The sequence below is a fragment of the Pieris brassicae genome, chromosome 3 (genome assembly GCF_905147105.1).
Source record: "Pieris brassicae chromosome 3, ilPieBrab1.1, whole genome shotgun sequence".
In the NCBI taxonomy this organism is placed as follows: domain Eukaryota; kingdom Metazoa; phylum Arthropoda; class Insecta; order Lepidoptera; family Pieridae; genus Pieris; species Pieris brassicae.
In genome coordinates this window covers 550,996-569,480 of record NC_059667.1, presented here as the reverse complement: position 1 = coordinate 569,480, position 18,485 = coordinate 550,996, and the positions used below count along the sequence as shown (strand labels likewise).

Genomic DNA, 18,485 nt, shown 5'->3' with positions numbered 1-18,485 from the left:
GGTCTAGCGTTGTCGTGAAGTAGCAGTGGCGTGGAGCGATTGACCAGCCTAGGTTGTTTAGCCGCTAGCTTTTCCATCATGGTTTGCAATTGCTGACAATAGACATCAGCCGTAATAGTCTGGCCAGATTTGAGAAAACTGCAATGAACAATACCGGCACTAGTCCACCAAACGCTTACAAGTAACTTTTTTGGGGTTAATTTTCGCTTGGGGCAGGATTTGGCTGGCTGGCCAGGATCCAACCATTGCGCTGAACGCTTCCGATTATTGTAAAGAATCCATTTTTCATCACAGGTAATGATTCGGTTTAAAATACCTTCATTATTGTGTCGGTTCAGTAATGTAAGGCAGCATTCCACGCGCGTTTGCCGGTTTGCTTCAGTCAATTCGTGAGGTACCCACCTTTCAAGCTTTTTAATCTTCCCAATTTGCTTCAAGTGAATTAAAACACTTTTATCACTAACGCCGCAGCCTGCAGCTAACTCGGACGTGGTTTGCGATGGATCCGCTTCCACAATAGCCTTCAATACTTCATTATCAACTTGGGTCTCAGGCCGTCCACGGGGCTCGTTCTGCAGGTCGAAATTTCCAGAACGAAAACGTTGGAACCAAAAACGAACTGTGTTTTCTTTTGCAACATGACCGCCATACACATCATTCACCCTTCGAGTCGTTTCCGCAGCACTAGTGCCACGGCGGAACTCGTACTCGTAAATAATGCAATACTTTAAGATTTCCATTTTGTAAAATGAGTGACGCAAACAGAAAAAAACAGAAGAAGAAAACAAATGAATGACTGTCATCGAAGCACAAATACATGAGTAAATAGCTGTACAAATTTTAATTTGAAATTCCTAACCAAAGATGAGGTATTTGAGGTCAAAGTGGCCAGTACGACAAAACGCCAATTTCATATGTAAGGACCTAATATTTGAGATATAAAGATGTTTTCTTTTCTCTTTGTTTCCGTTTCGGTTTTTGTATTACTTGTATTTATTATATAGAGATATTTTATTGTTTTCCGTACTTTTAGAATAATAATAAATAATAATATAATATAGGCATTAAACTTTCAGAAGTAAAAGAAAAACATATAATTTCAATGGATAAATTTAATATATCAATCCAAAATAGGCTGTACTGGAGCTGCTATCATCATATTGATGCAGTTGACGCCTCTCTCGATTCGAACATAGCCATCTTCACCCCAAGCCGGACCCCAAGAATTTTTCACGATCCAGTACGGAATACCATTTTCTAGAAAGTTTCAAGATATTAGCTTTGGCTTGTTTAACCTATCGCGGAATATAGTTAAAATGATTAAGAACATCCATAGCGCACCTGCATCATCTGCTTTTACACCATAATTTTGATGTTTTTTTTCCCTTTCGTAAATTATTGAACCTTTTTGTAGGTAAATATTATGTATTCCAACTCTGGTTAGTGTAATTACTTTATAGTATATAGTATTTACTAGCTGACCCGGTAAACCTCGTTTTGCCATGTATATTATTTATAGGAAACATTTTTTTACTTCAATAAAAATAACCTATCTATATAAATAAAAATTTCAGGTGACACCCCTAATCACTTAGGGGTTTGAAATATAGATAGTAGCCGATTCTCAGACTTACTGAATATGCATAAAAAATTTCATAAGAATCGGTCTAGCCTTTACGGGAACGAACATAGTGAAACGAGAATTGTATATATAAATGGAGTTATTACGAAATAAATAATTAAATATTATGTATGATTAAAACAGATTGGCTGGTTCTCCACTACTACTTAGAACATTAGAAAAACTTCAAAGCCTTTGAAACCGTTACTTTAGTCCCGAGTGGAAAGATTTTTTTCCTTCCCCTGAGAGATAAATTATGGTAATATACAAAGAAGGTTATAAAAACCTGTTCCATATCCAACAAGCAGCACAGCGTGGTTAATAGTTTTACTCTTACATTCTGAAGATTTGACAATTCCATTTATATATTTGCTGAGTGGAGTAGCATCGAGCGCTATTGAAAGACACAGTTTATATTAATAATAATCCAGTGGTGCTGTAACTCTATATGGAATTGGGAATAATTTTTATATCATAGACAATCAGCCTGACGCATTCCACACGTTTTTCTTTACCGTAGTACTGCACATAGACAGCAAATCACGTTGGTCGCACAGTCGGGGATCGGGCTTGCGAATGATGAAGTCGCAAGCCACTAGGCGAACACAGCTCTTGCTGGATACATGATTGTTATTAAAAAAAAGAGTGCTGAAAAGATTTTCTTTCCAGTTCTTTCATCGTTCTACAACCTTTATTTGAGTAGGCAGTAATTTTAATTACAAATAATTTAATTTAAATGTATTGCCGTTTATAATTATAAGAGTTTGAGATAACATGTCATCAGCTTCATACTATTAATCAATTTTTTTTGTTTATTAGATTCAAAACCGCCACTAATACACTATGAGTGTGTAATGAAATTATAGTAACTAATATTCGAAAGATTATAAACTTTTTGTAGTAATTGTAATATATATATATATATTGTAATTTAATATTAATAAAATGTTTTATAATTATATCTACAATTGAATAAAAAAAATTACCAATCGTTGTGGGGCCATTTTGGTGTAATAATTTCTTTAATTTTTCCTCATCTCTACCAACATCCAAATTTCTGCAACCCTTTACTGTAACCTTCACTTTTTCCTTCTCAAATCGACATTTAGTATGGTGTTTCGATTCATATGGGTAGTCTTTTTCTGACATTGCTCCATTTTCTATAAAATATCTTAAAAAGAAATGTACTATAACGTAAACGTTCACTAGCGATATTTAAAGATATGTATACAGTCAAAATAACCAAGTCGGGCCTCAATTACTTCACCGAACACTCTCCATGGCACACGCGGTATAAAACCTGCAGAGACCCCACATAACTACGTCATACCTAGGGATCAAGCTATTCATAAAGGTTATCGATACTTCGAATGGCTCTCAAATACGGTTAAGTGCAAGACCTACTAAGGAGCTACTGTACTCCTAGTGGCTTTTCTTTTTTTTTTTTGAAGAAGGAATCTCGCTGTTGGCCTTAAGGGCCTTTACAGCTCAGCTCGGGCTGTTTTGGCGAGCGTAGCTCGGCCAGAATGGCGTTTTATCCCGCGGCTAGCGCAAGGGCGTCTCCTGTGAGACTCCAACCTCGGCTTGGGCCGTCGCGGGGCGGTCAATCGCCTGATGGGCAGGACGGAAGTGCGAAGTAAAGGTCCTCGCCTTCCCCGGTGAAGGCGGTTTTTTACCCTAGTCTGTGAATTTCTATTTTTATTATTGGCCGCGCGGGCGGCATTTAATTTATTGTTTGCTACAGTAATTGGATCGTCCGGATCCGTTAGTATGTGTCGGGGCCTCCTACGAGCCCTTTTTGTCGGGAAGGGGTAATAGTTGATGCTATTACGCACCAGCGGATTGGGATGGTGTTTAGCCTTGTCAAAGTGGCGTGTGGACGCCAACTTCATACATTGGGCTATGGTAGGGAGCTCCAGGTCGTGGTGGAGATCGACGTTTCTCACATAGAAGGGCGCACCGGTCGCGATTCTCATGAATCGCGACTGGAGCACCTGTAACCGGTGAATATGGGAGGGGGCACAATGTGCAAAGACAACGCTAGCGTATGTCATGCACGGTCGGATGCAGGCCTTGTACAGGGTGACCTTGTGTCTGAGAGACATGTGACTCCTTTTATTTAGGAGGAAATGAAGGCGAGAGAGGACAAAATAGGCCTTCTTGCGAACGGCGGCTATGTGCTTTCGGAAAGACATGCCGCTATCGAGCGTGACTCCTTGTGGGGCTGAACTTGCCCTCTATATAGGTGCAAGTGGCGCGGAGAGAAGTACAGTCTCGCCTTGGTAGCATACTAAGCTCCTTAAGAGTAAAAAAACCTAACATATTGCGTTATTTACATTTGAGAATTAATTTATATATAGTATGTGCATTAGGAGTGATTTGGTTTTATTAATAAATTAGTTTAAATTAACTGAAGCCAAACTTACAAGAATGGATTGTCCAAACTATTTGTTCCTCCACATCCCGAGGATCTCTGGTCGCAATCGACCAGCTGCTGTTCGGACACTTCTTGAATTGTCTTGTGCTTTATTGCATATTGACTCTCGACAGCTCCTTTAATATTTTAATTATTGACGTAGGTACATCCGTCGGTAAAATAAATGTTTCAGTGATATAAAACTGAGATTTTTTTTCTGGGTATTTAATGTTAATCAATTGTGCGTGGCCAAAAGACAATAGTAGTGAATTAGGACTTAAATGGCCTTTTTATTCGTAATTTATAAAAAAATAATTAATAAAATAAAATATTACATTCAAAATAAACATTGCAATATCACCAATAAAGCTTTGTATCATTATTAACATTAATAATTTTCATTACAAGAGACCAGGTCTTCCACTAGTAATATTTCTTTTTCTGCTTTACCTGTAGCTGCAAAAGCCCAGCAGGAACCACATATTTGCTGATCCTTGACTCGGCTGACAACGTTCTCCGTCCTCCAGTCGAATGAATCAGGTGCTATTATTGAGGAGTTGACTTGGCTAATTGAAGAAGAGCATTTTGGGTCACCCGTACCGTTCAGCCCCGTAGCATACTTGAGGAACTCTTCATAGGTCAAATCACAAAACAGTGTTATACCTGAAAATACATTTTATATAAGCATTATTCGGCCTAGCAAAAGATTTTTTTTTAATATTTTAAGTGATACAATTTGTCTCTGTGTTGAATTGTGTTTGTTTTTGATTGACTTGACATTGACATTTCACAGTGTTTGAATTTAGATTATCAACAATTACGATGTTCAGTTATTTAAAATGCGTTTGGTATTATTATATACATGAAAATTAATGTTGAAAATGAAATTTATTATGAGAAATAACTTTGAACCTTTAATGAAATGAATTCAGTAGAGCACATAGTTCAAAAGGTAATAGGTAATCAAGCGTTAAATATACATACATACAAACATTTCATGTATTTTCGTTCATGCAAAAAACCAATTGAAAAACAGACACTTAACTCGAAAAGCTAGAAAATGCATATCTGATCATGATGTATAAAAAATATAAAGACAATACCATAAACAGCGTGTGTACTCTCTGCATTCTTCCGATTAATTTCCACAAGGTTTACAGAGAATATCAGGAATCGTGTAAACTTTTCTACTTCATTTCTGTACTGCTTATTATAAGTGATAATAAACTCATTAAAATGACTCGTGGCTTCTGCGAGGTCATAGTAATTCTTACTCTCAACGAGAAAGAAGTTAACAAACAATAAGCAAATAGCGAACATAATTAAAAATATACATCGGTTCCTTGCTTTTATATATCTGATTCGCAAACATTCCTAATAAATATGTATTTGTGATATTCTGAGAATTTATACTTTTATCGCAAATAGAATAACTTTGATGTCATAAATTTAAATGCGCATAGTTGAGGTGTTTGTGCAAAATGTTTAACAATCTCGTGTTTTATCACTTGTTGCTTACGACCACTTATAATTTTATTCTCTTTGTTTAGTCGCACTCTTTATTTCTAAATGTCGTGTTAGTGGCTCCCCACAACTTCCTGCACTTTCACCTATCTTTCGGCAAACCTCTGCGCCTGGCCGATGTTGAGGCCTTTACTTAATCGGTCCAGGAGTAGGGGCTTGGATCAAGTTTTCCTAAACCGTCTGGGTCCTCTGCGTGTAACATGTCCAAAATAACTCAGGATGCGTTGGTAACAAAGTGTTGATTATTTAATTATTTAATGTATTTTTTTTTACTTTTTGCCTTTTATCAGCATTCTTTAGAACTTACCTGCATAGGTTTAAAATTAGGACAAGCCCAACATGTGCCTGCAGTGATGAAGAGCAAACAGTGGAACATGTGCTTTTACACTGCCCTATATTCGCATCGTCCAGGCACGACCTGGAGCAACAAATGCAGATGACTGTAGACCGTGGCGGCCTAAAGGACATGTTAATAAAGCACAGACCGTGCCTGGAACGGTTCTGCGAAAAAATTATTAAATATTTAAAGGAGGCAAACAAAACCGAAAGAGTGGGTCTCGCGAGGAATTGCGCCCCGGCTCGCCCATGATTATTGTAAATAAAAATATTACCGATGTAGCCGGGGCGTATTTCGCGACGCCTGCCATTCGCGAACTAGTAGAATTAATTAAATGTATATTGTTTTTATTTTTGGAAAAAATGTGGTGTAAAAAGTCCCTGGACAATATGGCAGGGGAGTAGAGGGTTATAAATTAAAAAAAAAATCTTATATAAACAAAACTAAAAAAAAGAAGTTGTATAATTTTATTTCTTCTTGAGGCTTGTTGCTTTAATAAATACATATGCATCAATAAACCAAGAACTTGACCTATAACAGTTTAACGATCGTCGTGATGTAACGTCGGCTTTCTTGTTAAATAACCTGACCTTTTTAGATTATATTATATCAATCATTTTCGTAGGTTTATTAAAAATAATTCCACGTTCTCATTTCTTAAAGATTACATAAGATTTCTTGATAATTTAAATCCAACCTAAAACGAATTCTAAGTTTAATTTCACATAAAAATACCTATTCATCGTGTCGCCATTATATAGAGAATTGTCCAAAGAATGTCTTTGTGAATTTCATTTGATATTTCCATTAAATTTCAATTCCCGAACTCATCACAACCACAATGAAGTCTCTGACAATAGCAACTCTCAACACCGTTACTTCTATATTTTATAATTGTCTCATTTTAATATTATGTTTTAGGTTTTATTGATATCTACCGACACTGTTGTTCGAGTAATTAATTTAGTTAGACATTTTGAGATACTTTCATATATTTACTAACTAAAATCTAATTTAACTATTATAGATTTGTTTATATATTTAAGGCTTTATACTCTACTCTGAAGTATTTGTAACATTGGCATTACTAGGACATTATTTTTATGTATATTTTTAATGTAATGTTTATAAATTAGACCAATAATATTGAATAGCAATAGATAAGTCAACGTAGTAGCTAAAATATATTGTTTTAAGTTTACTCCAAAAAATATTTAAAATAAGCCAATATTATCGAGCAAAAAATCTTTCATTATTTTTGTAATTTTTATTGTATGGCATAATATAATTATTATATAAATGATTATTTGCGTGAAACATTACAAAATTATAAAAAAATGATAATGTAATCATTTTAATAATGTGATGATGTGTGTAGTGATGACATAATATAAGAATTGACTACAATAATATTCATAATGTATGTAATTTCTATGAAAATTCCTTTTAAGACAAATTTGCACGTTATGTTTGGCAGATTCTGCTAAGTTTAGATTGTACCAACATAACATTTTTGTATCATATTCTTGCAAAAAAATTGTAATTATTATCATGGCAGTTTCCTATGGATTTTGCACTTAAGACTCGGATGAAGGATGATCTCGTAGAGAAAATGTCAAGAATTCACACGATTCGAAGAAAAATGCAAATCGAAGAAGTGTCACGCACTCCGGTGATCAGCCTGATCATCTAGAAAATAATCAATAAAATATACGCATGTTTATTTAAGGTTCTTATAATGTTCAAATCTATTGAAACATAATTTTAAACGGCTTTTCTACGCCAAAGTTAGCTGGAGTTAAAATATAATCAAAAGCTTCATAATTGTTTCAAACCTTCGAAATTTGAATTTAATCAAACATTGGCTTTTCAAATTCAGAACCTTTTGCCCGTGCCTTTGACATTTGTTACCAAACCATGAATGGGGAGTATTCATATTGTCCGGCACTAGACAAGATGGAACCATTCATTCAAGGTATTATTTATGCTCGCGTGTTCAATATTAAAATAGGGACAAGCATTGTTGAAAGATAGAGTTTGTGGTAATTTATATCTAGTATACAAAAGATGATGAAAAAACTGTCAAAAGCAAAGGTGTTCGAAGAAGTATCGGGGGCTTACGTTTGTGTCGTAACGTAGAGGTTTAACATATCAATTATATTATTTATTATGGAAAACTTAGATTTAATGGGCCAATTAATATTGTGTTTTTTAACTGGATCGCAACATATGGAGGCGTAGACATAGCGATGTGTGCGAACATAGCTACATAGCTATGTTACCTATATATGAAACTTTAATCTGTCGCTTATTTGGTAATGCAATTGTATTATACCTACCGATATCTGAAATAATAATGTAAAATTGAATACTTCAAGAAAATAGAGTACCAATTATTAATGGGCCGGCATCGCACTAGCGAGCCCTTTGGCGATGTGACTGTTTATGAGTGTCTATCACAAAAAAAAACCGTTATTAGTATTTTAAAATATAGTTTTTTTTTAGTAGCGTAAAAAAATTTTTGAATGAAAATATTAAATAAGTTTTATTAAAAAACTTTTCCGTGTTAAAGATATGCTATTCAGTCATCACATTTGAATTAAAAACAATTATTTTTACCTTTAGTAAAATTATTCATAACACGAAAATATTAGGCGCGATGTATAAACTTAAAAGAATGCTATAAAGAACATTAATATTCATGTTGCAATTAAAAACTTACTTAAAAGGTGGTATAGTTATCGTGCGGTTTTATCGCCCCCTGTATATGCGTTGGAGCGTGACGAACTAAAACTAGTTTATACCTATCCCCTTTCACCATAGTAGGGATAGACAAGGATAAATATACCGGGAACACGTTTTAATGTTGTCTAACAACTGGTATGTGGATGAACTTTTTATTCGATTGTAAAACGCCCATGAGTTTTTTATGGTGGCCAGGTCCTTTGACTATTTCGAAAAGTTTTATATATTCTAATCGGATTTTTATTCATATAAGAGATATATGAAGCTAATATATAAAGAGAAATTATCGCTATCGTTGCTACAAGGGTTACTAAGAAGCTGGTGGAGCTTGGAAGACGTGAAGAATATTAAAATTATACAAAAAAAAATCTCTTGTATTATGAATTAAAATAAACCAATCAAACCACCGATTTAGGTCTGGACCTCAGATTTTTGTATCTGTTTCATGATCATATGTCAATCTAATAGGCAAGTAGGTGATCAGTCTCCTGTGCCTGACACACCGTTGACTTTTTAGGTCTAAGGGAAGCCAGTTTCCTCACGATTGTGAAATGCTGATTCTAGGGCATATTGTTAACAGATCGTTTGGATCACATTCCCATACACACAAGATACAGTGCGAATTTTCTCACCTTAAATAAAGGAATCCTGAACTGGTCAATCGCATCACATTAGATTAAAATCTTATTTAGAAATATATTCTGAAAGCTGAAATCAAAGAGCACAATTGAGCTATTAACATGTATCGCCAGTCATAAAACCAATTGGCTAGTCAAAGCGAGTTGAGTAGCCACTTACCTTTGATCTGGTAAATCAGGATTTTTGGAACAACCTCCCCTTTTATCAGATGAGGGCTCTTGACTCGGATTTCGCTCGGTCAAAGGGATGTTTATGCTCAAAGTAACGTTATTTTATAATATATAGCTTAGGTAACAAGGATTTGAAAAGACGTTCTGATCTGAGGGAGCAAATATGTGAATCTAGAAAATGTATATAGCGGGAAATCTCATGTTTCTCTTCCCAATAGTGTGTGTTTGTCATACAAAACGTCTTGATCGATATCGGTATTCCTATTTGGAAGTTACAGATCCAGAACAATTGAATTAGGACAACCAAACTTAACCGTAAATCTACGGTGGCACAAATGTACGAAAAAATATATGCATCGAAAGTTAATTTAAATGTAAGTACAAAAAACTTAGAAAAATATATCTTAATCGAATCATAAATTGAAAAATATGATAAATTGCCAAAAGACGCCAACAGCGTCGTCGTCGAGGCAGAACACGAAATCCACTATGTGGAACCAGCTGCTCACTGAAGTATTTCCGAACCAATTCGACTTAGGGTCCTTCAAAAAACCACCTGAGCGTACCAATTCTTATACTACGTACTCGCGAGGCCTCTAGCACTGAGTGTCCATGAGTGGTATCACTTAGGTACTATCTGATGCCTGAGCCTCCTCCTCGTTTTACCCTGTTTTTTAAAAAAAAAACCTTGATTATGCTGGTTTTAGTTATGTGAGTCCCAGCCGAGTTTCGGGCAGATTTTGGTTACTACATTTGACTTTTAAAACCAAGGGAGTTATGTAAACCTCATAATAATAAAGCCTAATATACATTCTCTTGTAATTAGATATCCTATCTTCCGAACCATTTATTGGAACCCCTTCGGGGTAACAGCCTCCTCCAGCTTTTTTCAAATATATCCATGGCTTTCTTTCTCCGTTCCTGGTAACGCTTCTATATCTTCTATCCTCATTTTTTAGGGCGCCCTCTTCTCCTTTTTCCCGACAGCCCTATTCAAGTAAGTCACATATGTCAACGTAATATTCTAATATATTGACTCAGGTGGCAGTAATTTGAAACGTTTCTAATAATAGATGACGAACTGACATATGGGGATGTCACCGTGTCAAGTGTAATCGTCCGGATATAATTTGATTTTCATAGAGCAATATGTTCGATTGACCATACTTCCGAGTTTGGCGTTTATAATGCTTAATTGAGATCCAACCTGTCCCTTGAATATTTTTAAAGGATTTATTAGATAATGGACATTTTAAATTAATAACGTAATCGAATTGGTAAATTATTTTACCGTATAGAAGGGCTCAATACTAATATTAACAGGTAGGTACATGTGTCACTTACATCCTACAGATAAAAGAAATACCGCCGAAGCCACAAGCTGGAGAAGACCTCCAGAGGGTGGCTGAAAATGAAACGTAGGAAGACCACAAAAGTGATGGGCTGAGAATTGGTTGGAGGAAGCAAAGAATAGATCCAAATAATAAATTTTCAGGTGGAGGTCTTTAATCAACAGGGCTCCATACTGCAGGACATAAAGTAATGGAAATAACAATAACTAAGTGTATAATAATAAAACTAACACCATGCATATTATATATAATATAATATACAGTATGTTGCTTATACATTAAGATCCAAGTCCTTTTTTGGTGTGGTTAAATTTATATGTAAAGAATTAATAAATGAAAAAACAAACTGGATTACTTAATCCTTTAATACAGTAAAAAGATACAGTAGCAAATATAAGGTTTACCGATTGCATTGAAACTACTATCCCTTGACAATGACATTGGCAAAGTAGAACCTTAGTTAAAATGAATGAAACTCTTTCTTTAAAAGCTGTAACAGGTAACATTTTTTCAATTCATAAGGACAATCAAAAATGCATCGCTTAAATACCACAAATGGTGCCTATCTGTCTGGAGATACCAGACACTCTGGCACCTACCTGGCACCTGTCTCTTTCTCAAAGCAACCGATCACACAAGAAAGAAAGAGAGGACCATCAAATACCTTTTCCCTTTGAATGAAAAAAGATGGTGCGTACGATGTTTGTTCTAGCCGCTGACCCACGCCACATCATTAAAGTGTGTTATCTTCGATACGTTTTTTTTACTTTTATAAGTGTTAGGAATGATATTTTTAAATGTATGATAGTATAGGTACAAATCAGATAAAGCAAATCAATTACATAGTCGACTAAAAATGCTCTGACGAAACTTTAATACTAGAAAATAATAAATGCCACCAATATAACAGTCTTTCCTTCAACTTCGATTTTGTTCCGTTTGGAGTAGAGACTTTTGGACCGTAGGATTCAAGAGCACAGGCGCTAATTAAAGATTAAAGTTGGCAATCGGTTACCGCAGAGCTGGTGCTTTGGAGGAAATGCTGCCAGCATTGTACCTTACCAGCCTGTGGCAGTGTACCTTACACTGCCACAGGGACCAAACATTTTATTAGTATGTAGGTTAAGAATATTGTAAAAACTGTATATTTGTGTGTTGTTGTTACTAGTTATATTTATCATTCGAGGTTATAAAACTAACAACGTGGCTCCCATCGCCTGTAACCCAAGTTTTTTAAACTAAGTTTTGTTTCCATGTTAACATAAAATTAAAAGTGTTTATAACAATGCATTATGATGTCTAAGATTTTGAATCTTTTTATCCTCCCTGGGAACCCAACTCGTCTATAATAAACTTAAATAGTATGGTTACTACAATGACAGCACTCACTTAATATTTATTGACTTATGAATAAAATTCAAGTTTAAAAATCATGACTCGTCAGGCAAACAAGCTGTAAGCAAAAGCTTAAAAGTCACTGTTTTCCTTTAAAGCATCTGCTTGTTTTATCTGATAGATGGGATACTAACCTGCGCCCGCGCAATGCGATCAGGCTTCTTTATTAAGGATTTTATAACGCAGAGTGGTTCGAAGGCGTTTTTATTCGCTCCTGCATTGTCGTGGGAACGAACACAGTGACGTATCGAAATTTTTCAATGTGTGAGCGGTATTTTATTTATTCTCGACCCGATTCATTATTTTTACTTATACTATGTCTTGAATGTTGCTGAACAGTTTTGGCCTAGAGGTTTCAACGTGCGACTCACATCTGTGGGTACTAGGTTCGATCATCGGCTGTGCACCAATGGACTGTCTATGTGCGAATTTGGTGAAGGCAAACATTAGGAAACCCTACGTTGGTAAGTCTGTCTTGAAAGTAGCTTTGGTGGACAGGAAACTCATAAGATAAAAACCTACCTTCTGGCCATGATAACGGAAAATAATCTGCGAGATAGATTTCAAGACTAAAAGATCTTACTAAATAAATTCAAAACCTAATGGTATAGTCATGTATTAATTATTAGAATTAAACTGAACAAAACACGACATGTAATGTTACCAGTAAAAAGGTACGAGAATTAATATTTTAAATAAATTTAAAAGTTTTAGTTACAGTTATTTTCTTCATAAAACTTAGGTTTCTGGCAACATTTAGTTGGCATTAACGATATTTGATAAAACAAAAAAAATGGCCGTCTTACAAATGGTTTTTTATTGCGTTTTCGATTTTCTATTGTAAGTAAATGTAAAATTATATTTTTAATGTTTAAATTATTGATATAATGAAGTTCTTTATTGGTTAAATCTGGCTGGGTTTTAGCAAGCAAAATTAACAAAAGATTGTAGATTTTGATAACAAATATAAAAACATCTTTTCTTGTATTCATCGGCTCTCATACAAAACAGAACCATTCAGGAAATAGAATAAATGTTTATACCTTCAAAATCAAGTACTTAATATACTTAATAAAAAAGCAGTGCGAACCGGTTGGCACCGCGTCGAACCGGCACCTGCACCACAGTTCCCATAAAAAGAGATTTAAAACACGCATCATAAATAATGTTTACTTATTGTCGCATTGTATGAAGCGATTTAATTAGGCATGGTTTGTGTCCACCTTAAGCTGGGGACCACTGGACGTGACCCTGATATATTCATATTGTGTGCTATTGAAAGGAACTAAGTAGAAGTAGAAACCATATATATAAATTCACCCTTACAACCTTTTTAGGTCAGGGCCTCAGATTTCTGAATCTGTTTCATAATAATTCGTCTAATAGGCAAGAAGAAGATCACTTAGATCAGCCTCCTGACAGTCGCCGTCGACTTTTTGGGTTAAGGAAGACAGTTTCTTCACAATGTTTTCATCGTTCTGGGATGAGAGTCACACGCTAAAGTTACTAAACCTACACTGCTCAATAATATACGTTATATTATTAAATTAGACACTAGACATTGATGTCTAGAAAAACGTAATGATAAGGATACGAAAAGGAATACTTAGTCGGATTGGCCATGTAGCCCATGTAGGTATAGGCATGGCCATGGTATATAGGAAATCCATGGTGACTTCGGGTCGGGAAGCCTTGATCTGGACCAAATCCAGGTCTAGAAGGGACTAAAGTAAGCAATAGGCTGATACTTAGACAACAGATGGATATTACAGACAACAATGGATGGGACCATCCTGGAAATGAAGGGCAGGCCAAAAAGAAGGTGGGCTGATGATTTGATAGATATTTAGAATGGAATTAATAAATACTTTATATTTATTATTATTGATAATACCAATAACTTAACAGGCTTTCAATTTCAATGCTTAATATTAATGATATAAAATAAATTCATTTCTACATTTGAACATAAATAACGACACTTCCTCCCAACAAATGGGAATAAAAGCTAATATTTGTAGTCTTCCAAGTAATTTGTTAAATCTGACGTGATACGCCCACTTTCCCCTAATATTATCACATCTTAACCATTAACTTCTTCACCCTTTCCATGTCCCTACGATATAAATAAAAGAGATGACATCCCTATCTATGTATTTGTTATTGCGTAATTATACAGATTTAGTTTTTACTGCTAACTGTAATGTTTTGTTATTGTTAAATGTAACTGGTATTGTGTTAATAAACTAAATGACAAGGTCAGTCAGATAAAGTAATTAAAAATGTTGTTGTATTCTGTCTCACGATCATTGGTCAATCTAATAAGCAAGTAGGTGATCAGCCTCCTGACACACGCCGTCGACTTTTTGGCTCTAAGGCTAGCTGGTTTCCTCAAGATTTTTTCCTTGTTAAATGCGCACATAGACAGAAATTCCATTTGTGCACATCCGGATCAAACCTACCAGGCCACCTCTGCTCTCATAGACATGTATACTATAAAATTTGAATGTACAACAAGGCATTAAAATCTTAGTTAATAACGCACGTAGCGTCTCTGATGTCAATTCCTGGCGTAACAAGAATATCATAGGCACATACAGCTTATCCACCTTCAGTGTGTATTCAAGCTTAGCCCCACTATGCGTGGAGCAATCTGGATGATGCAGGCAAATGAAAGTATATGTCTCCAAGTACACATTAGTGTATTTTGGAGTCGGCCACATTTTTTAAAGCATTGTATTATTTTTTGGTTCAAGCTTTTACGAACTGTGAAAAAACGAAGCTTTTCAGATAATTTACTTATAATTATTAGATTATGATAAAAAGGGTACCTATCTAACAATTTTGCCCTTATCGTACATACCTGGATCGAATCTAGGAGGTACTAGAGAAGAGACTAGTTAAAAGTACCAAGTAATGGTGAAAGTGGATGAAGCGAGAAAGATTTGTCTGGTGGCAGGTGGAGATCAGTGGTATCTGCCCATCCCTTCGGGAAAAAGTAATGATAATATAAATAAATACATTACCGCTAATTAAGCCTTGACTTATTTAAGCTATTTCGGAATACGTATAGAATATCCATAGCGCCAAATCAACTGCACATCCATCACACAAAACAGCCGAATTAGGTATTACTTAGTACAATGCTTTTATTTATCTTGAACCTTTTTGTATACATCATGTATTTAATCTTTGCCATCATCTTTAGCATAATTGTTTTAAGTTATGTATAATTTATGTATGTAAATAATAATTCAATATCAAATATAAATTAAAAATAAACCAGGAAACGCACACTTCAAAGCATAACAGCGAATTTGCTTTTCTAAAGCGAAATTATCAATGAGACAAAAAATGCAATCCGTCACCAAACGTCTGCGAACAATCGCCAAAAAGTGCAGAAATTCTGGCGATTGTCTCTCATTCAACCCCAATACCCCAGCTATATTAAATTTAAAAACCCTTTAAATACAATTGTATGATATTTATTGGATTTTTTTGTCGATCGATTCATACCGTGTAATGCTATTGACAATTGGAGAATCGTATAGGGTGCGATTGTAACTTGAGGTCATACTCACACCCCTGTACTTCCTGATTGCAATTGCTGAGGGCTGTCACGAAATACATCTTGCGATATTGCTGTGAGACGTAGATTTTCTGTACACAGTATTTTTCTCTAAAGAATCAACTTCAAATAACGTCTGTGTTTTAGTTATAGAAGTCTCTTCTAAATTTTAGTAGCTCTTCCAGATTGTAAACACCTTTCTTAATATGTACAATGTTATCATTATATGTGTTTACATTAATTTTAAATTATTCCGAGGATAACATTGTTTACTTTACATATTTTTTCATTAAAAGTCACTCAAACCGTAATTTATACGTTTCTATATGTATTCAATCCAAATACAATATTATCCTAGGAATTATTGGTAAGACACATTTTTGAACTAGCGCCAACCCTGGGCGACGTAAAATCTTCATATGACAGGTCATAGTACAAATAAGTTCCGTGAGAACAACTATCGGACAGCTGACGAACTACTTGCTGACAGTCGGTTATATTCTTGTCTTTAATAAGCGTGCGAGAGAAAAAATAATACTATGATAGGAGATGTAAAAATCAGAATCTAGCAGCAACAACGCGAAAAAGATCACAGACCGCGTGGGTCGTTCAGAATATTACATCTTTAATCCACGATCTTCATTCGCTGGTGGTATATGACCAGGCGTGTGGGTGACATTGTGAGAGACAATTGCCTACGAGAGAAAAAAGAAAAGTTTTCAATATGTGTATTTGGCCATGTTTGTTGTACCGGTGTCAGAGCTGGGCATTGACAGTACACCTGAGAAATATGATAAAAACATGGTCAAAACAGTATGGAAAGAAGTACAAAAGGAGTGAAAAAAATGGCGCATACCGACAACTAATGTGGAGATGGACAGGTCATACGATGAGAGAACAGAAGCAAAAAGTGTGTGGAAGTGAGAAACGAAAGAGAGACAGGCAGATAATATGGGAGGACCGACAAACCGCTAGAAAACGATTGGAAAAGTTTAGAGGCCTCTGACGAAGGACAAGCTGTTCATAAATAAAGAAGATGTACTATTATATAACTTTAGGCATATTTACTTTATATTTAGAATGAAGGCTACATAGCATTAAAGGTTTTATTTTTATTTTTTTAGGTACTGTTTAAATGTATACCTACCTTATTTCTCGAACTATTGTAAATATATGAAACAAGCAAAAAAAGGCGTTAAAAATACAAATATAAATGATCATAATGAGCACGCCTGACCCCTAAGTACAGTTTTACTCTGATGATTAATATTTGAAACTTATAATAAGTCATATTTTTTATTTCTTTGATAATTATGACCTTGGGCGAACGTGTCGCCGCCAATGATCTACATGATGACAGTGTTAAGGTCTGAAGGGCATTAAAATGTTTTTGTATGAAGACGTATATGAAGAAATGAAAGAAAGAAAGTAAATAGAAGAAAAACCTCTGGTGGTATCGGATAACTAAAAATATTTTTCTATATTAAAATCCGACTCATGTTACTAATATATTAAAAAAATTCTTCTACTCTATAAACATATTTTATATTGTTGTCTAAAACGAAGAAAACTTTACCTACCATAAAACGTTTAGGAGTAAAATTCTATTATAAAAATATCATAATATCATTTAACCACAAAAACCGCTTTACAAACTAATCTGTACATACAGACGACATACTCTTAATTTATTACAATTAACCATACTTAATTGGACAATGTGGTGCTTAAACTTCAAAAGAAGACCTTTTCCAGTATTCACCATTCGAAAACATTTCCGTTCGGAATTAAATGTACTCTACAAATAGACAACTTATGGGAACCAGACTAATAATCCTCTTTATTTAAACAAACTACGCACAGATGAAAAAAGAATTCCCGCCTTTTTTTAAATTTACAAAAGCAACCACATTACTTGTCTATGCCACAGAATCTGCATTTCTGATTGTTATCTTCGTTAATACGATTTAAATGGCCAGTATTTTTTTTATATCCGGTTGGCTATTTTGTCAAATAAAACCTTATTTCTTACCAATAAGGTTGGAAATGATAGTCTGTTTCTTGAGTAAGTGATACAATGTTTATTGTGTCGCGACAAAACCACTTAAACGGAAGAAAGTGTGATTCTGTCCAGTGATAGCATTTTTTTAATGAAGTGTGTTTAAGTGTATTGAAAATTTACAGTCTGTGGATTAAATTGCATAAAGGATAACAGTAAATGGGAATTATTGGATTTCGAATTGAAGGATTACGGTACTTAACAGATGTCTAGGCTAGGCCTGTGAAAAATTAACGGTTTATTGGGCGAGAGGCAGTTAGCGATAGTATATAAACTTTACATAATAAACATTTTATTTATCATCACTACTACTACGTAGAGGCTACCACCAAAAAGGTTGATTGGGGCTCCCGAAATCAGCTGTTTTAATCCTCTATATCTTAATCACGCCGTTCCTTCTGACGTTCTCTGGTTTTCTTTTACCAAATGACTCAGCAGTTTATTGCTCGACTAACCGGTGGTTTACACAAATGCCCATACACACTAGCCAGTTATAAGTAATTGCCATTTTCGAGGTCTTCTGGGAGCTTTAGGCATTCTACCCAGGCACGCTGCTGGTCCATTCAGATTTAACATTTAAACCTAACTCTTATTAGATATTTGATAATAAGACATATTGCGAGTAACGTTTATTCAAACTAAAGCATATCTCTTGTTAA

At 34.9% G+C, this 18,485-nt stretch overlaps 1 protein-coding gene and 1 long non-coding RNA gene across 2 annotated transcripts; one reads left to right on the top strand and one right to left on the bottom strand.

Moving 5' to 3' along the window:
- Positions 1 to 1,097: 1,097 nt before the first annotated feature.
- LOC123707751 (procathepsin L-like) lies at positions 1,098 to 5,482 on the bottom strand. Its single transcript, XM_045658084.1, has 7 exons — positions 5,472 to 5,482; positions 5,141 to 5,394; positions 4,488 to 4,700; positions 4,048 to 4,174; positions 2,608 to 2,792; positions 1,908 to 2,015; positions 1,098 to 1,257 (listed from the first exon to the last, which is right to left on the bottom strand). Exons 1-7 carry the CDS (start codon positions 5,480 to 5,482, stop codon positions 1,121 to 1,123), a joined length of 1,035 nt encoding a protein of 344 aa, XP_045514040.1. The 3' UTR covers positions 1,098 to 1,120.
- A 39-nt stretch (positions 5,483 to 5,521) lies between these two features.
- LOC123707223 lies at positions 5,522 to 7,621 on the top strand. The gene is made up of 2 exons (XR_006753465.1): positions 5,522 to 5,788; positions 7,457 to 7,621. It is a non-coding gene; the product is annotated as an uncharacterized LOC123707223 (long non-coding RNA).
- The last annotated feature ends 10,864 nt before the right edge of the window (positions 7,622 to 18,485 follow it).